A 27,147-nucleotide genomic window follows, 5' to 3' on the forward strand; every position below is an offset into this window, starting at 1 on the left:
ATTTTCCTCTCTTGGTAGTTGGCACACTCAGAGCAGTTTTACCTCCTACAAGAAGGCCTTGGAAGTCGAGGAATTTCTGACGTTTGTCAGACACCAGAGCCTTCTTCGGGATTCTCAGTCAACATGGAGATCATTTGATTTTATTAATGAAAATTCCAAAGCAACCACTTGGTAACTAGATGTCGTAGATGCTTATTTTTAGAGGGGAATTTCTAAGTTTGAACTAAATGTCTTACTTGCACTATATTTTTAAAACCAACGATTAGAAGGACATGTGAAATCGGAGCTGTCCAAAGGAACTCAGGTTGCGGAGTTGCTCTAACTAAAATTAAAGTAACCACCCTCCCTGGCAAGTGTACAAACACAAAAGACAACTTTTCAGGAGGACTCCCACCTGGCCATTTTCAGAGCCAAAGGGCTACTTGCTTCAATATATGTTCCATGGCCACAGACTAAGTAATAAATATTAAGATGGCCAAAAAGTTTGTTTGGGTTTTTCCATAACTTCTTATGAACATTTTGACTAACCCAATACCTACACAATGGGGGAAAAAAATCTGTGTCTCATGACCTGAATTAGTTTGCTTTAACTATTATCATCATCCCTGGAGGCTCAGTGGTAAAGAATTCGCCTGCCAGTGGAGGAGATGTGGATTCAATCTCTGGGTTGGGAAGATCCCTGGAGAAGGAAATGGCAACCCACTCCAGTATTCTTGTCTGGTAAATCCCATGGACAAAGGAGCCTGGCAGGCTACAGTCCATGGGGTCACAAAAGAGTTGTACACAACTTAGCAACTGAACAACAACAGCCATTACTTGTAACTAACTCTAACTTGTCAGAAGGGTTGGACTGCTCATGAGATAAGGTGGCAAAGTGTCTTTCAAGCCCTGTTACAAATAATATATTTTGTGTGTGTGGGTGAGTTGAAAAAAAAAAAGGTGGATTTGGTTACTTTTATGATTATGTAAAAATCAGAGGGTGGGTGACTAACGCTTCTAATCTGCAGGTATTTTTAATTCACATGCTCAAAACCTTGCTAGGGAAGTCATACCCTGGCTTTCAGGGAGCTTTTAATTTAAGGGGGTGAAGTAGGTATGGATTTTACTTTTGGAGGAATTCACCTTCATTTTCGTTTCCTCAGTGCCCAGCAGAATGCCAGGCACATAATACCTGGTAAATCTTTGTTGAACAATTTGTTGAATGAGTAAAATCGAAGGCTGCATTTACGACAAAGCTAAATTCTCTGGTATAGACTTCAGTGTCTATGGCTATACCATGGAAAAAGGATGTTTCATAGACTAACATGGGGATGGAAGGGACAGTGGCTTGAGCTGGCACAGCAGGGTGAGGAGAAGAGAGGTGACTCCTGGACAGGAGAAGCAACAAGGCAGGACGCTGCAGTGGGGGCGGAAGAAGGAAGGACGGATAGGCGTGTCACATTTGCCTGACTGCAGCTCCAGGCACAGTGTGTGCATGTCTCAAGATAAAGGGGAAATGCAGCCAACTCTAGGGGGCTATGCAGAATTACTTGAAAAGCCCACTAGTTACAGTGAATCTGAATGCATAGAGTTAGAGATGTAGAGTTAAGTTGCAAGGGTATAGAGCGCTACCACCCCATATGTATTCCACTACCCCTATGTGCTTCAATTCCTACCGGGCTGCCCCGTCCTCCTCTGAAATACTTTGTGTTTGCAGTCACATGCGCTCATCTGCTTGAATAATGCAGGAAGGAGAGTGACTTGAGAAATAGGATAGAAAACAGAACTCGATCAAAGAAAACACATGACAAGTTTTATTTCTTCACGGGGCAGCTGTATATAGCTGCAGAAACATGTCATTCCCTTTTCCCATCACGGGATCAAATGGGAAACAAGGAAATTCTTTGATTAGTTCAAGAAACAATGGACTGCGTCTCAGAGATGGTCCCTGCGTCAAGGCTGGCTTTACAGGGAGTGGGTGTGTATGCAATGTTTTGATTTTATACAATCCCCAAATGTTGTGCTGAACAAAACTGATAAATATTTCTTGAATAAAGGTTGTAAGTGAAACACCTAATCAAAACCAACATTTCTGGTTTTCATGTCAGAAGGAGAGGGGAAGAGTTCTCTTGAGCTCTGAGAAAGGCTTATCAAAATGATGCCAAGGGAAACGCACTGGATGCAGGGTGAGACCTTGCTCTGGTAGGATTCTTGCACGCTGCTTGCAAAGATCAGTGAGAGGAAGGCTGTGGAACCAGGCACAGTTTCAAGATGGTTTGAATTTGGCAGGATAGGGAAGAAGAGTTAATGATGTCCAGCCACAGAGTGGCTTCCCGTTTCCTTTATGTCTGCTGTACCTTGTTAACATATCAGTGTTTCTGCTGTCAGGTGAGTTCTAAGTCTTTCTGTCTCTCTTTGGGGATAAAAAAAAAACCCAAAAAACATTTACCTCGTGACTGCCCCATCACTTTACAGTTTCATTATTTACACTCCAATTGATTTACACTCCAATTGATTTCAGGAGATAAGAGCTCACACTCATGGGCATGTGTGTAACAATGATTCGTTCAAAGGATGTTGGGAATCCAGTCTAACAAATCTCTGATATACACAGCCACACATAACAAAGGGATTTACTGTCAAAACGTTTATTGCAAAATGGAGTCTTGAAACAAAGGAAAGCAAAGAAAAGTTCACATCAAAATGAAACGTATGACACCAACTTGGATTTCTGAATACATAGTGGGCTTTGTGTTGGAATATCAAATTCCAACAATGAACTCAATAACTGAGTAGTCTTACCACACAAGAGTAAAATTTAATCTTCCATACAAACATGATACAAGATTTTGGCATACGACTTGCTCAGAATAACATTGCGATAGAATATTTGAGAAAAACGTTTTGTTAAAAAAAAAAAAATAATAAAGTGATAATACCATCTATTCAAAGCTCACACTCAAAGAATATAAATATTTTCTATCATTTAGTACAAAAATTTTAAAACAGTGCAAAAGCAATATGTGCAGTGTATTGTATCTGACATTAAAAGATCTATTATTCTGCACATGATATAAAACAGTCAATGTAGGTGCCTGAAACTCTAATTCTGAAGTAAATAATCACATGCCAGAAAGCTCCTCACAGGCAATGGAGTGCCAACTAAGCTGGAGTCCGAGGAAACATAGCTAGTTGCCCAGACATCCTGGTAGGCACTCATTCCTCATCAGAGGGGCTGCAGCTAGAGCTATCAGGCTGTGCCACAATCAAAACAACAGAACAGCTTCTTCTCTCTGGCAATGCTTAAAATCTAAACAGGAAAACAGTCTTATCCCAAAGCAGCAAAAGGTACCTGATTATAGAAAAAGTATGCTCTATTATGTATACGGAATAGTAGATTCTGCTAGTCTCAAGAGGCAGTGTGTCAAAGTCTAGTAAATTAAAAAAAAAAAAAAAAAAAAAGGATCAAGGTCTAACTCAAAATAAGCTTTAAAATGATCTTTCATGAAATTCTTCCCACTCCAATGGAACCTCTGAAAAACAATGTTGTGTACCTCATAGTGCCATGAGAAATCATTTTAGATCTCTCCCAAACTTTCCCCCCGCCCCCAATTCCTTGATTTTCCCCAGCTGGTGTTTAAGTCTAACAAATCTACTGCGTATTAAAAATCACTGGCTATAAAATGGCCCTCAACATTTCCAGAGCATCAGAAACAAGTGTGTCTTCAACCTCTTCCCATTGGTTATTTATGTAAAATATTAAAATGTGATTTTTCTTTAAAAAAAAAAAAAAAGACCCTTAAAGAAACATGTCCTTTTAAGTTAACCTGGCTACTTCGCAGAACTGTGGTATTTTTCTTTTTTATTTATTGTGAAATCAGTGTAACAGGAGACTAACACCTTGCCCCTCTCTCTTAGTAAATTTAGCTGTTTCATAAAAACTTTCTACCAGCATTCTTAAGGGGAAAGAAACAATTTCCACAAGTAAGGATTTAAGATAAATGACATGAATCGACAAAATTCAGATTGCATAAGTAGTTGTAATTCTGAAAATGCATCTTTTGACTTGGGTAATTATGTTTATGGGGAAAAAAATGAGATGTGGAACTCTACAACTGCCAGGTTTAGCTAAGTTTCTTGGTGAAGGAAGGGACAATGCCATGGGCTTTTTGTATTTAATTGTTTTATTGGGTGGGCCTGGCACATAGGATTGGGCCATTGGGCACTAAATATACTCCCAGACAACCAAAAATATGCCCCAGCATCACCAAACACCATTTGCTGACAGTGCTGTCGTGGTTGAGAACCACCGAGACGGTGTCATCAAATCCTACATGATCAGCTTTACGAGTAAAGACAAAAAGATAAAAGAGTAGTTATATTTTTCAGTGGTATGGCTCTGATAATTATGATCACAATTTGGAGTTTCAACTCTAATTGTGAGTCTTCATATTTCACTCTCTTTTTTTTCCAGTTGATTTTTATTGGAGTATAGTTGATTTATAATGTTGTCTTAGTTTCTGCTGTACAGTAAAGTGAATCAGTTATACATGTATCCATTCTTTTTCTAGAGTCTTTCCTTGTATATAGGTCATTATAGAGTGTTGAGCAGAGTTCCCAGTGCTATACAGTAGGTTTTTATTAGTTACCTATTTTATATTCTGTTTCTTTAACTCAGATTCTCTTTATAAATGTACATTTTTGTAAGTCAAGTATTTGGAAATAATTCTAACACCAATAATTTACCATTTAAAAAACTGATCTGAAAGGTAAATTAAAAGCTGTATACTTAACATCTTCATTCGAAATGAAGATGACTAATGACTAATAAACATTTCTTTTTAAAATTAATAGGGCCAATAATAGAGTTTAAAGTCTTCTAAATCATCTTCATAGATTGAATGAGATCACTTTAAGATTCTGTTTATATGATACAGATTGAAGGAATGTTCAAAACCCTAGAAAGGACACTGATTTGGAACAAAAAGTAAGGTAGCCAGTGCCATACAGTAGTTATCTATAGTTCAATGTTAGGTTAGATTTCAAGCTTATCCCTGAGGTTATCAATTCTTCTATATCTGGAATCTTTGTAGTTTCTTGATGGTAGATTATTGAGCTATGACCATCTCTGGAATATTGATGAGGGAAATGGCACAGTTGAGAGATTAGAGAAATATTTCCTGATTGATGGTAAACCTATGGCTGGGTGATTATCCTTCTCTTTTGGCCCTATTTGGCTGCTTTTATTAATGCAAGAAAATCTTATGTATAATCACAATAGATCTAATTGCTATACATTTTTAAAAATGTAAATTTAAAAAGTCCATCCCATTCATTTCATACATTCTACATTTGTTGCTGGTTAGTCTTAAATGAGAGGCAAGGTCTACATTCCTACAGAAGTACAGAGATCCCCAAATCCACCCACAGAGATTCCACAATCAGTGAGGCCCTTCCTGACCCACTTGCAAGTCCGGAAAACTCCCCTATAAGCCACCTCCTCCTCGTCTGCTGCATGTCCGTGTCCACTTAAATGTTTACGATACGATGCATTTGTTCTGTTTGTTGTCAGTCTCCACTCACCAGCATGTAAGCTGTATGAGGGCAAAGATTTTCATCAAGCCGTTCCCTAGAATGGCACGGGGCACAGAGGAGGGGCTCAAGAATATTGGTGGGATGGATGACTTTACCTTGGCCTGGAAGTTGTGCAACAAGAGGCTTTGAACTACCTGGTCTCTGGCTCGCCTTCAGATTACATGGTCACAGAGCCCCAGGGCATGCTGGGAAGGCAAGAGCTGAAAACCATCCCCTCTGCTCCACTCCAAGATCTTCTGCTTGAGTGGCTTGGCTTGAATCAGGGAGGACTCCTCTACGTCTGAGTGCAGACAGGACGCCTATTTATGTTTGCACCTGTTCGTCACCAACACTATACTGTGCTGTGTGGGTATATGGGTCTAAGTTTGCCTAGACACAGGAAGTGTATCAGATTGGCTATGTGGGGACCCCATCTTCTAGGGAAAACATTTATGGCTTCTTTCTGTGTTTGCCTGGTCTATGGGTGGTAGCAGGGCCTAAAAACACCTCAGACTAGGGAAACCTTGCCACGTGCATGGTCTTCAAAGGGCGTCAGAGTGGATTGCTCACATAGCTTACGTTCTAAAGATGTTTGCTTTATCTTTCCTGAAAGTTGTTAACTTTAACTTTCATCTTATCCTACTTAACAAACATTACTTGAAACTGATAGTTTCATTTTCCAGGTTACAGAGACCACTTATTTTTCAGTGTCTCTTCACTGACGCAGCTAACAGTAGCTAACATTAGCCGACCACTTACCATGGGCTTGGTAAGTGCTTTATGTCTATCATTTCATTTAACCCTCACAACAATCCTTTGAAGTAGGTACTATTATCATTCTCATGTTAAAGATGAGCAAACGGACACACAAGGTAAATAATTTGCCCAAGATTTCACTGCAATTTTTGAATCATAAGCTGATTCCAGATCCTTCTCTTTATCACTCTTCTGTACTTGAGTGGTCCACATTTCATACCCAGAACAGTTTATTAGTAATTCTTCCCCAAATAAAGCAAGCATAGCATATTGATCATTTTATGACATTTTCCTGCCCTTAATGGGGATTAGAAACATGTCATGCTTCAAATTCCAGGAGGCTTTTTATGATCAAATATACTTAGAAATAGTGTTAGATAATATCTATGATAATATCCTTTCTTAAATCTCCTATAAAAAGAACCATGCAAAGTTCCTTGGTTTGGTAGTCAAATGAATGGCACTACTTTCAAATTTAGGCTGAAGAAAACTCTTTGTTCTTTTGCCTTTCTGTATATGTGTATGTGTATATATATATATAAAACTACAAATTTTTTTTAGTTTTTTTTTTTTTTAAGTGTTTCATAGTTTAAACAAGCTTTGACAAATCTGTGATAACATTTTGAAAATATCTCTCTGGCTAGCTAGGTTTTCAGAGGAGCATCAACATTTACTTCTCTTTAAAACCAGCATAGCTGAGTCAGGGTTTTGTTTTGTTTAAAAGACAGATCTGGAAGGTTATATCTGCTATAAAAGGATCCTTCATTCTGCACTTTTGCCTAAGTAAGGAGAGCTTTTTATAATATTTAGTTCCCTCTTTAAAATATCTCTACAAGCATTTAGAATCCAGGATTCTCATACCCCTCTGGAAAACAGACACATGTATACACCCCTATGGCACCATATTAACACTCACACTGTCTGGAAGTATCCCTTATCCTCTCTTTCTCTTTGTATAAAGTATATACTTTGTATAAAGTGTAAGCTAAGCCTTAGATGACAGTGTGCTGTTAAGAAGCTTCTAGGGCAAGTACCGGTATGAAAGTACCACATCTGATGTTGGTTTCAAATTAGAGTATTTCTCCTGCAAACATACTATTGAGAACATCTCTTGGGTCTCACTCTCAGTATTCTTAGCACTTAGGTATTTCTGTAGAAGTATTTGTTACAACTTCCTTTCATCTCAATTTTTTTACTGTTGGATTTTGCAGTCACTATCAATTATTTCTGACAGTACTGTGTATTTCCATAAGGGAAAAAAATGTAGTATGCTACAAGAAAATCAAGTGTCAGAGGAGAATTAGGAGTTAAGAGTGATTGTCCAAAATGTAAGTTTTTTGAAGCAACTGAATAAATCAAATGAAATTATAAAGTATTCATTAAAAAAAGCCAGAATGTCATTAGTTAAAAAAATGCTATATTGCATATAAAATCACAAGTTTCTATAATCAGGCACCACATATGCTGATTCATTGAACAGACCTTTTAGGCTTAATTCCCCACCCCCTTTTCTTGTAAGCAAAGACAAGTCAAAAGTAAAATTGTAAAGAAATGACAGTTATCTAAATGTGATTGGCCTAAAAACGCAGTGTTTGGTTTTCTACCTCCTTACTGGGTTTTGTACAGACTGAGATAACAAGTTTCTTTTGTTTTCCCGGACATTTTCCATTTCATTACTTTGCTTTCTGCTTTCATTCACTATTATTATCCATGTCATTATCCTCCTCATCACCGTCATCATCATCATCATCGTCACCTTCTGACAAGTCAAAATCACTGAACCCCAGGGCCATGTTGACCTTCTTCCCCCTTCTCTTAGATGTGGTTTTGGAAGAATTCTGCTTGGCTTGCATGTTTATCTGCATCCCAGAATGCAGCACAGCTCCTGCTTTGTTCATTGAGAAGATATCCCCAAAGCCCATCAGCATCATGGCCTGCAGACTTTGGTTCATGCCATGGCCCTCCCCGTTACTTGCTGCTGTGATCTGACATGACATCTCTGCACTGTTTGACTCCTCTGTCTTAGATTCAAAGTAAGACTCCTCAGACATTCTTGCAGCAAGAGGCAAGAGAAGCTATCACGAGGGAAGAAAGGACAGAAGTAAAAAGAGAAATTAGGACCAATTTATATCAAGGGAACAGATACCACAAAATTAATGGGTGCTGCACGGAAAGTAAATGATTAGTGAAATAAATGTAGGGGATTATTTGAGGATTTATTAATGGCAGGTTTGGCTGCAGCGTGTTTATCATGATTTATAAATGACAGAGTAGATCACATCAAAGTTTGCAAAGCACTACAGCAAGCCAAATTTTCAAATAGGAAGGAACGTGTACGTTTTAAACCCTCATTTTGCAAAAACGAAGTAGTTTTTAGAATTTCTCTTAATTTTTCCCAAATTCATATGGAAAAAGTTAACTATTATATTAATGAAGAAATTAAGTAGAGATTAATCTTGAGTAATAAAAAACAAAACAAACAAGAAACTCTGTACCAAAGAAGAAAAGCTTAGAGGAAGCATAAAAACAGTTCAGTAGTCAATACAGTTCTAGGGAGATTTGGGTCATTAGCTATCTTTTTAGCTTGATTAAGTGTCTGACTATGTACTAGAAAGCAGTCTAGAATTCACTTGTCTCTATTATTTAATACAGGCAGATATATAATACTAGTTATCCAATTTATGAAATAATTCACTTATAAACAAATTTTAGATCATCTCTGACATCTAAATATAAACAAGTGTGTAAATATCTGAAAATCGGGAGGACAGGAAACTAGCATTAATTGAGATTGTCACCTTGGTCTCTGTCTCTACAAGTTTCCTTCTTTTAGCAGAATTTTTTTCTAGGAATTCTTCTCATAATGGATACAGACATTTTCAGTCGTACATAATTATTTTAAACAGCCAACATACTTCCATAAATGTCATTCATACACATTTCAGGGGTAGAACTGTTAGGCTCGGAAAGAGTGACTGCCTCTTCTTTTGAGAAGGAAGCAAATTAAGACATATTTTTGATGCTGTGTAAATAAGGGTAAATTCATGATAAAGTAAAAATAATCTAACTCTGGGATGATCTTAACATGCTGTAAGTAAAGGTACTTTTTAGGGCCAATTTCCTAATTTTTAAATAAAGTTGGAATTGAATTCTATTAAAAAATTATCTTAACATCATTAGGAAAAGACCTCAATAGTTATAAGTTCAATAAGAACTTCACATAATTCAGCTAAAAATCAGCGGCTACAGAGAATAAATTGTTTTAAATCCTTTAAGACCAGAAACAGGCTATTCCTTTCCTTGCAGTCAAACTTCCCAGCCTCTCAATTTTTTTTTCAATTGTTACACGCTCTCAGGATCTCTTTGTTGCTTATCTACTTTATTATTTCATAAGTCCTTCCTCACATTATGTTAAGATCTCAAAAAATGCCTCTCAAATAAGTTTTATTTTTAAAAGAAGTACAATTTCTATACCAAGCTACAAGAACTGTTAAAAATAAACATTGTTTATATCTGTGTATGGAGAATCCATTTTCCCAAATATCTTTAACTAATGTTTTAATTTCAGGAAAGAAAAGACGGTTCTTCCTTGAAATAAAAACAATAATACATTTTTTATGATGTTACTTAAATATCAAGTTACAAAATGAGGCTACACAGTCTTAGCTACTGAGTCTCCAGCCACTTCCTTTTAAAAAGGTTTATTTTATCCATCTCTCAGAAACCTCATTTAAAGTCAACTACAAACTGATGTGAGGATAAAAGAAAAAACCTACTTATAAAATACCTGAGCACAAACCTTCTTTCCTTCAGAAATACCAGCTCTAAGCAAAAGAGACATTAAAAGCAAGTGTTGTACAGAAAGAAAACTTAGCCTCATAGGTTAAAAAAAAAGGGAGAAAATCTCATTGAGATTGTGCTGCACGCTGCCCATTGTTAGATGGCAGCCCTCAGAGCTGCTCCTTCAGGGAAAGTTGTCTGCAGGTAAAACACAAGCATGCGGCCTACTGTGCACTCAGTGCTTCAGGATTTATTACACAGCTGCGTTACTAACAGCAATAATGTGTGCAAGGCAGCCCATAATTTCTTAGCCAAACTAATGCCCGTAAACCAAAGAGAGGTTCTAACGCATACTTTAAGGGGTCCTTTAAAGTTTTTTTTTTTTCTTACAATGCTACATTTAGAAAGACTCAAGCCATGCAGCGCTTTATAGCTTAAGATTTCAATGTACTTAAAAGCCCCCACAACTCTCTTCAGAAGGTGGCCATAATTTTTGCTTCTCATCAGTTCTGGGAAAGTAATGTTCCCTTGCAGATCCTTAGCGCAATGCTTTCTGAGTCTGCCAGTTCAACCCTAACAGGAAGCTTTCCTTAATTTCTTTCTTGAAAGCCAAGATAAAATTCACCGAATTCACAAAATGTGGTACTGTTTTAATGCCACAAGACAGTTACGCATGACAAGTAAGTTTACTTGTTACTCAGTTCCTTACTTTGGGATTCCTTGGATAACCAAAGTCATTTTTTAAAAAGCTAAATCTGATAATAAACATTTAATTTCACTGTAGTTTCCTTTTTTGGATATCAGGTTCTTTCTCCACATAAATCGGAAAAAGAGGCAAACTATTTTATTCTTTCAGTTCAGTTCAGTCGCTCAGTCGTGTCCGACTCTTTGCGACCCCATGAATCGCAGCACACCAGGCCTCCCTGTCCATCACCAACTCCCGGGTTAGACACTGTTAAATACTTTGCAGTTGGGCACTGGCTGCTTAATGGAGATTAAGACTTTTGAAAATACAAAAGTTTTTTGAAGATCACAAATCGAAGGACATTTAAGTATTTAGGGGGTATAATCGCCAAAGTAACTATCAAACATGAATTTAAAATATATAACAAGTATACTTTTAATCATTATTTCTTGTGATCTTAAGGTGGACATATATCGCCCATTTAAAACCTTAGAAAAGCCAATGATAAATTTATACTTAATTCTTTAAATAATAAATTATTTAAAATAGGGAAGCATGTTCTCCTTGTTCTCTAAAGTGACTTTTCTTACGTTTATTAGTTAGTTGTACCTCTTCTTTTGTGAATTATGTACCTACAGTCTTTCCTCATGCTTATGTTGGTCTCCTAGGTTTTTTTTTAAGTTATTTCTGTGAGGTCTCTATATTTCTGTCTTAAATATTTAATTTTACGAATTTGTAGTGTTTTTATTTGAATGCCATATTTTTGCAATACAGAATTTTTATTTTTTAGTAGTGAAAAAAATAAAACAGGAAAGATTGGTGAAATTTGACTAGACTTTAATATATCATGTCAACAAATAAGCTCAAGTTAAGTGTATAAACAATGAAGTTCTTAAGAAGAATTTTTATCTTAATCCAAATACAAGATTTGGAAAAAACCAAGATATTTCTTGGCAGAGTACATACTTGAAGCTTGTCCTGAGAGAACTGTTTTCCCACTTTTTTGCTGCCCATGATCATGACCCTACACTGAGTAAGGAATATTAATACTCGTCATTTATAGATCATTAAGTTAGCTTTTAGAAGGAAAACTGGTTAAGTTCTGACACATCAATGACTTTCTCGGACAGCTAACTACCTTGGTGTGATGTTTATGAATTACTGATAGACTCGCTCTAAAGAGTTAATGCCTCGAGGCACAGGCTCTGGGGACCTGATGGTGCAAAAATACACTGCATTTTATTTTTGTAATTCTAACATGCAAACACACTGACAGAGTAACAGTTCTCAGGGGAAGAGCCAGAAACAGGATAAGCTTTTCTTCTAAATGTCTGGAATTTTGTTAATGGAAAAGAGACAAGAAGCACTACTCAAGTATAAATGCAGGTCCTTCCATTACAGGCGCGAGGCAGCAAGTGAGGCGGCGGCAGGGGAGGTGGCACCATGCTGCCATGCTCAGCCATCTCCCGAGCGGGGGTGGAGGGGGGAGAGGTCAGCGAGCCCTGCAGGGAGCACTCACCGGGGTGTTGGACTGCTCTGTCAGCTTTTGCTCCCACATCTTTAGCCGTCTTTCTCGTTCTTTGAGCTCCTGCTCTTTAAAGCTGAGGTCACGTTCTAGTTTCTTCAGTCTCTCAAGAGTTGCTTCAATTTCACACCTGCAGGAGGACATGACTGGTTTAAATCTCAACTTTGCTCAAGAGGTGTTATGTGCTGAGGGGTCCATCACAATGCTTAATCAAAGGAAAAGGCTAAAACCTGTGCTTTGAAACCAAACAGTAAACAGCGAGGAGATCCAACCAGTCCATCCTAAAGGAAATCAACCCTGAATATTCATGGGAAGGACTGATGCTGAAGCTGAGTTCCAATACTTGGGCCAGCTGATGCAAAAAGCCAACTCATTGGAAAAGACCCTGATGCTGGGAAAGACTGAGGGCAAGAGAAGGGGACGGCAGAGGAGGAGATGGTTGGATGGCATGAGTGACTAAATGGACATGAGTTTGAGCAAACTTTGGGAAATAGTGAAGGACAAGGAAGCCTGGAGTGCTGAAGGTCATGGGGTCACAAAGAGTTGAACACGACTTAGTGATTAAACAACAACACACTAGCAAAGAATAGGACATCTTTCATATCCTTCAAAATCAACATATAAACTAGCTTGGAAACATAAGTTTGGACTATTTTCTCAAAGCAGTGAAGAACCACTGTCTGGGGCCTGAGCCATGGAACTGGTGTCCTGGTTTGGCCATTTAATAAATGCTCATGGTCCTCTGGCTCTACTGTATATCAGCTCATCTTATATTCATTACAGCCCCAAGGAACAGGTATTAATTTTGCATAGAGAGAGATGGGAAAATGACACTCTGGTTAGATGATTACTGTCACCCCACTAGTAAATTCACCTTAGCCTATTCACTGGCTGAGTAACGCCAGCAATCTACAGATTAACCTGACTCAGTTTCATCAGCTGTATGGGGTGGTGGTTACCTTTTATAGGGACTCCACAACCTGCCTGATCCTAATAATTGAGCAAAACATACCACACAACATAGATTCCTAAGACCCTTCCTCAGAGCTCATGATTGAGTAGGGCTGGGTAGGGCCTGGGAATTTCCATTATTTGATATGAGTTTGTTTTTACAATCAGGCAAGTGTGAGAAATCCTGGATCAGATGAACTCTAAGGTTCATTTTAACTCTAATAATTTTAAAAGCAAGTTAGTTCCCTCCCAGACTCTATGGGCTGACTCGCCTCACCACCTGGAACAATATGTCCAGTTATAGAAACCTGTCCTTGACAGAAGTTAAAGCTGGTAAGATGGCTCAGTGTAAGTTTTTTTCTCCTTCAGGGCTACTGTTGTGCTTAGGTCTAAACTTATGGAAGGTCTTCCCCGTGGGTTTCTGCAGACCTTGTGAGAAAAGCAACAGTAATTAGAGACTGAGAGCAAGGAGAGACAGGGAGAGAGAGAAGAAGGGGGACAGGATCCCGCAGAATGAGAAAGGGACTGGGAAGAGGGGAGCTGCTGGGCCAAAAGCTGCTTCTAGGTGCCCTGAGACACACCTATATGTCAGACTGTGCGATTCGGTTTGAGGTCTTGACTACAGAAGTCTGAAGCTCCCAGATCAAAGTTAATAGATGTATGCAGCCCAAGTCTGCCTTTTTATGTCCAGGGAAAATCAGAATAGATGAGAAGTAAATACATGAAAACAAAAAGGTGTGGCTATCAATTGACCAAAGCCAACTCAGGGAACAGCTGCTGAAGTGGATCTGGACTTGGGTCACACATTTTACTTTCCAGGCTGTCTGCAGAGCAAGGGATGCCAGGAAAGTAAGTGTAAAAGCATCTGTTGTCAACCCTCTGTCCCTTTTAGTGGTGCCATCTGAAAGTTATAAAGCCATGTAAGTCACAATAGAGTCCCTAAAGAAAGGCAGCAAATCGACAGTCTTTCAGAACTATGACTGTACCATAAAATCCAAATTTTATTTTGTATTTCAGACATAATATTATGCCCATTCATAAATGTTTTTATTTTTCAAATGGAGAACTGAGGAAAAAAAAAAAAAAAACTCCGTGTAGAAGATCTTAGGTTAAACTTAAGCAACAAAAAGGAAAGAAAGAATGAGCCATCTTCAGTAAATGAGAGGGTGAGAAAGGCGGCGCAGAGCTGGGCACATGGGGCTCTGGGAGATGGCAGGGGCCTGGCTGCTGCCAGGAGGGCTGAGCTCACTGATGTCCTTTCTGAAGAGGGTAAAATGGCCAGCACATTTGATTTCACTTGTAAGTTAAGCCTAGGATTCATCTCAAGTTACAGCTCTGGGAGCCCACTCTGATTTTGAGCCCTTCTGGAAAACAGATCAACAGTTAAGTAAGCTAGGTAAGCTGAGAGCTGCTGCAGAAAAACACTGAATAAGCAGGCCTCCTCAGTCTGTGTCTTCAGGGTCAGCTCCCATACACGGCTTTCCCAGAAACCCTAGGATCCTGACAGCAACGATCTTATGCCATAAGAGATGCAACCCCAATCCGGAGGGCAACATAAAACAGCTGCTCCTCCAGCTGTCCCCTCTGTTTTTCTTGATGTATTGTTTTGCATCAAATGCATTGGTTGATGCACTTATGTAATCTCTCTGTTCTGAAAATAAAGTTTGTATGTTTCAAGTTGATGGAAATTATGGTTTTTCTCTTAAACCAAATCCAACTAAGGTTGACTTCAACCAGTATCAGTTTTCCCTCTGTCAGAAACAGGCAATGAACTATAATTATCTTCTTTTAATAGAAACTTACTTTGAAATAAAAGATCAATTCATAAAAGCAGCTATATTATATACATTACAAGATAAATAGATACGTGCTGTGATTCATGGGGTCACAAAGAGTCGGACATGACTGAGCGACTGAACTGAACTGAATTACGTTTAGTGTTATATATTAAATGATTTGTGCTAAATGCAAATTTCAAAGATTAATTTTTTAAAATCTTTGTGTTTTTTAAGAAAATATTTGGCTGTGCCAGATCTTAGTTGGGGCATGTGGGATCTAGTTCCCTCACCAGGGATGGAACCCAGGCCCCCTGCCTTGGGAGCTCGGAGTCTTAGCAATTGGACCACCAAGGAAATCCCTGCATTTTGTTTTTATGAAGGTGTGCTAGAGTGAGTATTTTGATCACTGAGGAAGAGTGCAGCCACCAGAGTGTTTTGCTAAGAGACAGGGACCTGAACTGTCTACCAAGCGCCACGGAGCTCATTCAGTGCAGGTGACCACAGGCGTGCAGACAATCACACGGGGCAATGAGAACTGAAAACATGACGAAGAGGACCACACTTTCTGTCCTTATGTTGGTGGCCACTGTTGCTAATCATAGGAGGGGAAACAAGATGAACATGTGATGAACAGGAAAGGCTCACTAGACACTAGATTTCTTTCCTATCATTTATTAGGTTAAAGGAAAGGGCATAGTTGATGTGGTTTTTAATAACCTAGTCTTAAAAAGAATTTTCAGAATAATTATTTAATTTTCTAAGACTAGATGTTTCAACTGGTTTAGGCGTAGAGGAAGCTCCATTAGCAAACAAGCATTTGCCAGAAACACCAGAGCAGGACAGGAGTCCAACTTCACCGAGACTCGTAACTTCCTACACATACTTGGGACCCTAGACGCACGGTTTCAGGCACCAAATAGAAGTCAGAGGAAGGAGAGGAGCAGTCCGTTGAAATGTCCAGGTGACCTGAAGAAACATTTTCTTCTTTTCAACCCTTGGCACACTGAGTGGGGTCGTTGTTTTCCCTTAGTCATCGCCTAAGCCCATCATGCCCCGTGATGCTTCTCGTCTTTAAACGGGAATCAGTCAAGTGGACACTGCATGCTAACGAGCTGGTGGCCTGACAATGGCCACAAGGGTGGGGACAGCGCCACAGTGTGACCATGGAGGCCCCTGGGGCCCGGCCCCCCAGTGCCACACAGTGTGACCATGGAGGCCCCTGGGGCCCGGCCCCCCAGTGCCATACAGTGTGACCATGGAGGCCCCTGGGGCCCGGCCCCCTGGTTTCCAGCACTGTCTCACATGCGTGACCTCAGGCGGGTTGCCCCACCTGTCCATGTCTTGGTTCTTGCACCTGTGATGTAAATTAGGGTTGCTGTGTGGATTTAAAAAGATAATCCAAATGAAGTACAAGCATTGGGTTAAGAATGTAATAACAATAGCCGTGTTCATTATTGTTACTCATTAGTATTATTATTCCCCACGGTTTTAATCAATTGCCAAATTCAATGAAAACAGCTCTGCTGCCTCTTAAAGTGTAGTTTTGTGTTTCTGGTAAAGATATATATCCTTTCTCCAGCTCTCAGGATTAACGAGTTCCTGAAAGAGAGTCAATGAGGAAGCCCTCTGGGCAACTGTTTGCCTTTTATTAAAATACATTAATGTATTACCAATTTTATTTCTCTCATCTTTTTAGCTTGAAGCATTAAAAAACATTTCTTATTCAACTAATCCAGGGTTATTGTAGAAAAAAAGATAATATTGAACTTTTTCTACTTTTTTCCATGTGCACATATATGTACATGGAAATATATTTTTTAATTTTAGAATAAATGAAATCATTCTGAACATACTGGACTATAGCATTGATTTTAAAATCATTTATCAGATCTGTATATAAAACTCAACACTGTTTTGTGTATGGAGCTATCATAATTTTTTAAGTCATAAAAACCACACACACAAAAAACCAAATCAATCTTGTTTCACTCGAAGCTCACTTCCAGTTTTACAGTTCTAAAGGCTGTGATAAACCCATGTCCACACATTCTCACTTATTTTCTTAGGAGAGGTGTCTGATCTATGCAGTCAAACTCTTCCAGAAAGGTATTTCTTCCCCAGCAAAGAGTGAGGAAGTTTACAACACCAGGTATTTCCCTGATATGAATTTTTGCCAATCTGATGAATAAATTGTGTTCCCTTTTATTTGGCTGCTACATGAGGTTGAATACTTTTCACATGTTTATCGACCCTTTGACTTCTTTTTTTGCGAAATGCCATTTCAGGTCCTTTAGTGTGATATTTTAATTGAAATGTTATTTTAAAGACAGAAGTGGTAGTTTTCCAAGTGTAATCTGGGGACTTATGAGAGCTTTTCAAAAGTTAGACTCGTTTTCAGAATAACATTAATGCATGATTTACCCTTCCACTCTCATTCTCACAAGTGTTTTGACTTTTCCACATGCTTCCTGACATAGGGCAGCACCAGAAGCTGAATGCAGAAGCAGGATTAATTATTGCTTTTCAAATGAATCAATAAGTACCTATTTAAACTTTTTTCTCAGTTTTGATTTTGAATGTGGTAAATACTGACAGATGTAACTCATTCAAAAAAAAGCCCTTTGGAGTCCTCAATGATTTTTTCAGAGTGTAATAGAGTCCTGAGACTAGAAACTTTTAGAACAACTGATATATCAACTAGGAAAAAAAGCTGTAACAGTATGGCATTTGTCTAGGAAATTTATTGATGGTGGGTATTGCTTTTGGTCTTATGGAGGTTTTGCATTTTAATACAGAAAACTTACCAACTTCTCCCCTATTTTCTGGTTGTGTTGACATACTTTAAAGGCTCCCTAGCTCATGGATATTAATAGTAGTATTAAAATCCTACTAATCCTTTGGCTAACAGATCAAACAGCAGTTCCTCAGGGAATCCCTTTATTAAACCCTCAGACCAGATTAGATTTCATGGTTTTATAGTCTCAGACATCCAGCACTGTCCTGTCATAATATTTATCAAAATAGTAATGAAACAGTTATTTGTATATTTGTATTTCGTAATCTAATATTAAATTCCAAGTGCACTGTAACTCTTCTGTTCATCACCAGAGTCCATACCTAAAGAACATCTTTTCCCAGCAAAGGTTTAATGAATATCTGAATGAATGAATGTAAGAAGTACATCTATCAAAGCAAACAAATCAACTTACATGTTTCTATCCTCTTGTGTAATATGGCAATGTCTTTTAATATTATTACTACAATGTTTGAGTGAACTCCGGGAGTTGGGGATGGACAGGGAGGCCTGGCGTGCTGCGATTCATGGGTCGCAAAGAGTCGGACACGACTGAGCGACTGAACTGAACTGAACTATGGTATTTCCTTCTCCAGGTATTTGTTGAGCAACCGCAGTGTTCAAGACATGTTCTAGATACTGCAGTTACAGAGATGAACAGAAGAGATGAGCTGACCCTTACGTGTTAGCCAGCAAGACACGCCATTATTAAACAACAGACTGCAGAACTACTTATTAATTTCAATAGAGGGTATGAAGGAGATGCTCTCAGGGCACATAAAGTGGAACCTCAGTGGGTGTGGGGTCAGGACACACTTGCTTGAAGGAGAGCTGTTTTCATCTACTATCTGAAGCAATATGAGTCAGAGCCAACTTGGGTTTGGGCATCAGGGCTGGTATGCTGCCGAAATGGGATAAATTTTATACAGAAGAAATGGCATTTGAAAGGATTCCGTATGAGGGAGAAATAGACATGTGTTGAAGGACCAAAGCCAAAAATTAAAGGGTAGAATGATACTCAAGATAAAGCAAGAGCACAGGGGGTGTCGTGAATCTTGTTTTTTGGCCTTTGTCCTAGAGTTATGGGAGCTCCTTATACTGATTTAAGGGAAGTGATCTGATTAGATGTGTGCTGATCTCTTACTGTAGGAAACAAATATTACTAACATGTTTTGTTAATTTTTTGAGCCCAGAACAAAGTCCGTCATACCTAGACTCTAGCAAACAGTATTACTTTTGTACTACTAAGTAAAAATTCATTTTAACTCACCGGTCCTAGAGATTCTTCAAGAATAAAAAATAAAGAAGGTTATTGTAAAACACCAAACACAAAGCCAAAAGAAATGTGCGGTCACAGGACTAAATAACTCCGTCATTTTAAAGTGCCTGTAGTATTCATTTGCTACCGGCAGGTGGCGTGAGGCGTCATGTTACTACCCATAGCTATCAAGAGCAGGGGTGAGTTACTGAAATCTCTGCTGAGTCAGGGAGAAATAATGTCAGAGCCCAAACATGCTATTTATATTTGTACATCAGGTGACCTGGCTCAAATGTCTCATCTCTGGCTTAGTTCTTCCCCTCACACAATACAGTTCTCCCATTACTAAGTTTGTTTACATTTGACAAAATGTAATAGGATTTATAACATTGAAAGTTTTATTTTAAAAGTGTTTTTACCGTCTCCCTACCTCTCCCATCAATAGAAAAAGTACTCTGCCTATTTCCAAGCAGACAGTATTTTTATTTCTCACTGCACAGAGGCCAAAGTTTCCTAACAGGGAGTGTATACAGAAGGAATGTCTGCTAACTGCCTTTTGTCTCAGAAGATACTGCTTCAATATTCTTCCTAAATACTTAGATATATGATAAAGCAACACGCTTAGAGGAACACTGTTTGCTTACATATGAGAGGGAGAGCTTATTCAATCTCCAAAATTTTTTAACAAAAAAAAAAAAACACACAAAAAAGCCCCAATTTCTAAGAGATTGGGACTGTCATGAAGTTCCCAGGTAATCTTCCTGTCCGAAGCTAGTCACCCACAATCCCTTGAAGCCAGATGATGTAAACCAGGGTGGGAGGCACCTACCTCCATTCTGCTTTGTTGTGCAGGAATGAATTACACTGGTCAGAAAGCTTCGAATCGAGTGACATGGACTCCAGGATTGAAATGATTTGCTTGAAAGAAGGCCGTTTCTGAAGAAGAAAAAAATAATCACTTGTTGGGACTTAAGAAAGTAGATCTTTAAGAGAAAATCCACAAGCGTAGTAATAAGGTCAAATCACCATAACAAAATAAGATACGATGTAATATCCTGATTTTGTTCTTTCACAACTGTCAGACTGCATAGGAACCATACTTATTTTCAATCAATTATTCATAATAGGCTCAGATGTCATTTTTCTATTGTGTTGTCTAAGGTTGGAATGATTACAGTATTTTTCCAGGTAAGGAAAGTACTAATTAGTTCTCTTTGGGGTATGTTTAAAGACTCCTGAAAGGAAACAGTTAAGTCTTTTAGAAAATCATCTATGTGATAAAGCAAGCATAGTAAAAGTTAATGGGAGGGTCTGGGTGATAGGGGTCTTCCTAGGTGGCGCTGGTGGTAAAGAACATGTCTGCCAATGCAGCAGACATAGAAACATGGGTTTGATCCCTGGGTCAGGAAGATCCCCTGGAGGAGGGCATGGGACCCCACTCCAGTATTCTTGCCTGGAGAATCCCATGGACAGAGGAGCCTGGCGGGCTACAGTCCATACCGTCGCAGAGTCGGACACGAATGAAACGACTTAGCATGCACGCATGCACACCGGGTGATGGGGATACCAGTGCTCACTGCAAAATTCTTTCAACTTTTCCGTATGTTTGAAAAATTTTATAATAAACTGTTGGAGGAAAATTACTCATCAATCTAGCAGAGCTTAGACAATTTCCTAAACCAGTTGCTCAGAGAAAAAACTCCCCAATTTTAAAGCCATCATAACTTTACTGTTCTCAATGGTTATTCCACAATATAACTAGCTTTGGTGCTGGGAAACTCTCAGGTACTGTTTACCAGAAATTGAAAAAGCAGTGGTTAGGTGTATTTCTTTAGCTAGCAAAAACTACCTTAGTCTATCTCTTTAGACTCTAGCCAAGGTGGAGACAAAAGGTTAAAGCAAAAGCGGGGAAAGATAATAAAAGGATGATGCACATTCTCTCTTTATCACGCCTCATAATTATACCATTTCTGAACAAATTACAGTTGCAGCAATTAAAACATGCATTTTAATTTAGGAGCACAAAAACAAGAAGAAAGAACGTTGAGGTGGCTTGCTCTCAGGACTTGAGTGTTTCCTACATTAAGCAAGGTAATTTTTTCTTAGGAATATAAAACTGGAATATTTATTCTGAGTTCTGCCGTTATTGTCCTCTTTCAAGGGGGTGTGTGTGTGTGTGTGTTTAAAAAAAGGGCGTAGGTAGCTAAATGTCACTGATGGTACATTAAGCCTTGTAATAAGCAAAAAGTGCCTTAAGTTGGAAATTTGAAAAAATTACATTTGTCTTCTTTGAATGTGTTTCCATTTTAATTTCTCCATCCATGTGTCAGGTAGCAACAGGAAAAATGTTTTGTTTGTACAGGAGCTAATTATATAATACATATAGGATATTCATTTTTCATGGAAAAGAAGCAGGAGGAGCTGACAAATTTTCAAAGAATAATATTTTTCCCTACACTTAATCATTCTTGAGACAAGGTAAAACATTTTTTGTAATTGGATGGCAAGTAACCCTGGAAAAATCTTTATTTCATATTTAGAATATGCTCCCAGATGGAAATTATCAAAGTGAACATTCAGAACATAGCAGCAATGTAGAATCATATGTTAATATTTCATGAGTATTTTGATCACAGAATACAACATGTGGTCTAGGATCTTCCTCCAAAGGGGCTTAGCTTCCTTTTATGTATTATGTAGGCTCTGCCTACTTAAAAAGGCACAACCAGAACCATTTATTAAGCATCTGTATACATTATTTGTTATCTTCATATTATAGGTAAGGAAGAACAGTCTCAGAAAAATATGAATTTCCCAGTATCACACAGGTAGCAAGTTACAGAACCAGGGTCTATTCTCTTAAATCCTTCAAAATATTTTATCACATGAGAGTACGATATTACTTCCTATCAAACTTGGAGCTTTAACTATTGCTTTGTCCTTTTTTAGAAATGTCATTTTAGAACTTGAACTAATACCCACCTTTACTTCCTTCTTTTCTTAAAAAAAAAAAGGTTTTTTTTGAACATCTGATCAAAGCCATTGGAATGACCCAACATTTATCTAATACAGGAGCAGTTTTTTTTCTTGTACACATGTCTACTTCCTCGTTGCAAAAGAACATATTTCTACAGGTGAGCTGAACATTTTAATCTGTCTTAATACTCTAGAATCTAAGGACTGAAAATTAAAATAATTAAAATATATTTTAACCAACTACTGCTGTATCTATGTGCATAGGACTGGCACCAACTTCTGTTTGAATTGCTATATACTTCTAGCCAGAGAAGAGCTCTCCTGGTGGCTCAGATGGTAGAGTCTGCCTGAAGTGCAGGAAACCTGAGTTCAATCTCTGGGTTGGGAAGATCTCCTGGAAAAGGAAATTGCAACCCACTCCAGTATTCTTGCCTGGAGAATTTCATGGACGGAAGAGCCTGGCAAGCCCCGGTTCATGGGGTCGCAAAGAGTCAGACACGATTGAACGACTAATCCTTCCTTCCTTCTAGCCAGAAAACTAAAACATGGCCTCTCAGGAAATAAACCTTGGTCTGGCTGCTTTAGTCAACAACAAATTGTACATCTACTTGCTAAATTTACAGGAGATGCTATAGGGAAACAAAGAAAAAGTAACTCTATTTCCTCGTGGAGCCTGCAATCCATTTAGGAAGACAAGATGTTTTTTAAAATGCAACAGCACAAATGAGGCAGTAGCCCAGACTGTGTTTCAGGAAAAGGAGTACTTAGCATGGGCAGGGGAAACAATAACTGGGGAAGGCCTGATGATGAAGTAATCAGGAGGGGAAAGAAAAGAAGGAAAAGAACATGTTTCAGGAATAAAGAAGGTGTGTAAGGTATGTCTAGAGGAGAGAGCAATGACTTAGAAATGTGAGCTGGAGGCATAATCAAATCAAATACAGAGGGCATATATTAGTTGTATTAGAATAAAATGCCATGAATTTAGGAAACAAAAAAAAACTGATCTAAACTTTATTTATACTTCACAGTGCTAGAAGACAAGACTCCTCTGATATTAAAGAAGTGTCAGCTTGCTGCTGCTGCTAAGTCGCTTCAGTCGTGTCTGACTCTGTGCAACCCCATAGACGGCAGCCCACCAGGCTCCCCGATCCCTGGGATTCTCCAGGCAAGAACACTGGAGTGGGTTGCCATTTCCTTCTCCAATGCATGAAAGTGAAAAGTGAAAGTGAAGTCGCTCAGTCGTGTCTGACTCTTAGCGACCCCATCGACAGCAGCCCACCAGGCTCCTCCGTCCACGGGATTTTCCAATCAAGAGTACTGGAGTGGGGTGCCATTGCCTTCTCCGAAGCGTCAGCTTACTACCTGTTAAAAAGATATGCCAGCTTCATGGCATCAACTCTGGACCTAATGTCCTTATTGTGTAGGTGTTTACACTATCATTTAATTAATATACCATAAATGTATATTCTTAGAATTTTAATTAATATAGTACAGAGTCACAGATTAAGAAATTAAAAACCTGCTTTGTGTACTGAAATATAATTACAGTTACAGTGATCTAGTTGCATTCATCTAATTTAGCACTAATAATTTCAAGTGAAATTTCTATTTGAGTATCAGAGAGAAAGGGCTTTCCTGATAGCTCAGTTGCTAAAGAATCCACCTGCAATGCAGGAGACCCCAGATCGATTCCTGGGTCAGGAAGATCCCCTGGAGAAGAGATAAGCTACCTATTCCAGTATTCTTGGACTTTCCTGGTGGCTCAGCTGGTAAAGAATCCACCTGCGATGCAGGAGACCTGTGTTTGATCCCTGGGTTGGGAAGATCCCCTGGAGAAGGAAAAGGCTACCCACTCCAATATTCTGGCCTGGAGAATTCCATGGACTGTATAGTATAGTCCACAGGGTTGCAAAGAGTCAGGTACAACTGAGCGACTTCCACTTTCACATCAGAGAGAAAAATACTACCAAAATGACTAAATATGCCACAATGGATATATAAGTGGTAGCATATGAAAAGATTGTATTTTAATCATATAAAATAAATATTCTACAGAAATCTTGCAAATAGCCAATTATAATTTCCACCAGATTAGTTGCAAAGTGCAGGCATTTCTCTTCATGCTTAAAAAACCCCACATTCTGCAAAATCACACACTAAAGTAGGGCCCACAGAGGGCAAGACAGACCATTCAAAACCTATCAACTTTGTCAAAAAAATTCATAAAACAATAGTAATCCTAAACAAAAGTACTAAACAGTTTAAAATTTTTTTAATTCTTTAAAAAAAAATACTAAGTAAATACAGGACTCTAAAAAGGGTGAAGGTCGTTGGATGAACAGGAGTGAAAGCTGATTGAGCCTGCTGGTTTATCAGGGCAAAGGTGAAATGCACAAAGCTGGGTGCTGGGGAGAAGGGGTGTCTTGGTTCTGTGTCCGTTGCTGGGCTGCTCGCCTCACTGATGTGCTCGGAGTTCAGTTGTTCTCACTTGTGGAATGGAACAGCGGGCTTTACTTATGGGTCACCCTGAATTGTGTGATACTAACACGATTCCCATACTCACCAAGTGTTCCTGAGTTATTTCACCTAGACAAACCACAGCTTTCCGTATCCATGGATTCGATCAGCCAGAGTTCAAGTTGGTTGTTGAATGTGAGGAAGTGTAACCACAGTTGGGGTGAAGGGAAGGGTCGTGACTGAATCACCCCTGATATATAAGGGACTTGAGCATCCATGGATTCTACGGGGGTCCTGAAACCTCCTCTGAGGAGATGAAGGGAATGGCTGTGTACATTATTCATTCTTCTTGAAAGTCATATAGGGACTGGGTTTAAATTAAGGAAGAAATTCCATTCTCGTCTTTTTTTTTTTTCTTTCTAGATCTATCTTTAAAAGGTCAGTTTGTGATACACTTATTTCCATGAAGGACTGCAGAAATTTGAACTTTAAAATTTTGGTTCTTTTCTCGAGTCTCTCTCTCTTATTCTAATACTTCATCTGTGAGGATCTTTTTTTAATTTTAAAATTTTTTATTACAGCAAATTCCAAACATACACCAAAGTAGAGAGAACACCCTCCATATACTTATCATTCCAAAAATCATCACGGCCCATCCTATTTAATCTATACCATCATTCATTTCCCTTCACTGTATTTTGAAGCAAATCCAAGACTCGCCTATCATTTTATCTATAAACACTTCCGTATGTATGTGACAGTCTTTTAAACCAGTCTTTGCGGGGAAGGGAAATGGGCCATTTGTGCTTGAATGTGATAACCACATGAAAGCCTCAATTTTGGAATTTCTCCAACTCTATTGTGATAGCTTTAAAAAAATCACTGAAACTCCAGAGGGAGCATGTATCGAGCTTCTCTAGAAGCGCTACTTTTGCCTGGTCTTTGGTTAGAAAGGCAGTGTGGTGGTCGGGCTCTGCAGCGCAATGGATGGTGCATTGGACTTCTAGTAGCGAGGCAATGTGGTGTGGGGGGTTAAGTGCAGGGACTCGCGTCAGTCAGCTTGGGCGCAGCCTCCAGCTCCAGCACTTACAGGCTGTGTGGCCTTGACCTCACTACTTAACCGTGCCTTGGTTCTTCATGTGTAAAATGAGGACAATAACAATACCCAGTTCACAGAGATATTCTGAGAAATAAAGCACTTGATAAAGTGTTCAGAACAGTGCCTGGCTTATAATAAGCATGGTGTGCTAGTATTTATATAATGTGAAGGTGCAAGACTTATTACTGAAGATTAAAAACAAGGAACAAAATTCTTTTTTACTGACTCAAGAATGCTGGAGTGCTGTAAGAAAGAGCCAGTAATGAGATTTTAGGTTTCATGCCAAGCAAATGTCAGCAGACAGCCTTCACAGTCAATCTGGGGCTCAAAGGAGCAGCAACCCCATTTTGCTCTGTAATGAATTTGATTATCCCACGTTTTAAAAGCTCAAAGCTAGACAAACAAGTGAGATTTCAGAACAACAATAACAACAAATATATATATACCTTGGCATCAGCTTCCCAACACTGATGTAACAGTTCAGCAAAACTCCTGGGGCAACTGCTTGGAATGGTTAATCTCTATAAGAGAGAAAGAAAAAATAAGCCAAAACAAAACAAAATACAGGCATTTGCTCATTAAATGAAGGAAATACTAATTGGAAGATATGAAAGAATTAATTTAGTAGCATAAACAAGACATGAAATTTAAAACATCCTTTGATTAATATGTGACTGGAGAGAATTTATGTTTAGATTCATAGTATCTAATCTCTAATGACACTTTACCTTTTCCTCCAAAGAGGAATCACAGTGGATGAAGAAATCAGGTTCAGAACAACAAATGCAACAAAATATAGAATCTGGTCAAAAGAAACTACAGTAAGAGAGGGGCAAGTTGGAACTTCAGTTCAGTTCAGTTGCTCAGTTGTGTCTGACTCTTTGCAACTCCATGAATCGCAGCACGCCAGGCCTCCCTGTCCATCATCATCTCTTGGAGTTCACTCAAACTCATGTCCATCGAGTCAGTGATGCCATCCAGCCATCTCATCCTCTGTCGTCCCCTTTTCCTCCTGCCCCCAATCCCTCCCAGCATCAGAATCTTTTCCAATGAGTCAGCTCTTCGCATGAGGTGGCCAAAGTACTGGAGTTTCAGCTTTAGCATTATTCCTTCCAAAGAACACCCAGGGCTGATCTCCTTCAGAATGGACTGGTTGGATCTCCTTGCAGTCCAAGGGACTCTCAAGTCTTCTCCAACAGCACAGTTCAAAAGCATCAATTCTTCAGCGCTCAGCTTTCTTCACAGTCCAACTCTCGCATCCATACATGACCGCTGGAAAAACCATAGCCTTGACTAGACGGACCTTTGTTGGCAAAGTAATGTCTCTGCTTTTCAATATGCTAACTTAGATAAACCTAAAGCATGAACCTATCACTGTATTTTTATAGGTGACTATGAAAATTGCAAATAGGCCAGGTAACTAGGAAACCAGTTCAGCTTTGGCAATAGGTATACAACTTCTGAAAACGTGAGCACAGAGATAATTTTATAGAAGTATTTTCTCAGTGGCAAATGAGACACTCTGAATGGATGAT

The 27,147-nt window shown here is 38.8% G+C and overlaps 1 protein-coding gene across 3 annotated transcripts in view; it reads right to left on the reverse strand.

Annotated features, from left to right (window-relative positions):
* Window positions 1-27,147, reverse strand: part of MAP3K20 (mitogen-activated protein kinase kinase kinase 20) — a 167,308-nt gene that overhangs the window by 37,194 nt on the left and 102,967 nt on the right. For 2 of the 3 annotated variants that reach the window (XM_055572218.1, XM_055572217.1), the window contains exons 9-12: window positions 26,059-26,133; window positions 19,910-20,016; window positions 12,294-12,429; window positions 2,612-8,384 (exon numbers count right to left, since the gene is read on the reverse strand). In XM_055572218.1, coding sequence (XP_055428193.1) covers window positions 8,001-8,384; window positions 12,294-12,429; window positions 19,910-20,016; window positions 26,059-26,133 — 702 coding nt within the window. In that variant the 3' untranslated portion in view covers window positions 2,612-8,000. Of the gene's footprint in view, window positions 1-2,611; window positions 8,385-12,293; window positions 12,430-19,909; window positions 20,017-26,058; window positions 26,134-27,147 lie in introns of those variants that run through there. The other variant, XM_055572219.1, reaches the window with a different exon arrangement.

The sequence above is a fragment of the Bubalus kerabau genome, chromosome 3, assembly GCF_029407905.1.
Source record: "Bubalus kerabau isolate K-KA32 ecotype Philippines breed swamp buffalo chromosome 3, PCC_UOA_SB_1v2, whole genome shotgun sequence".
In the NCBI taxonomy this organism is placed as follows: Eukaryota; Metazoa; Chordata; class Mammalia; order Artiodactyla; family Bovidae; genus Bubalus; species Bubalus kerabau.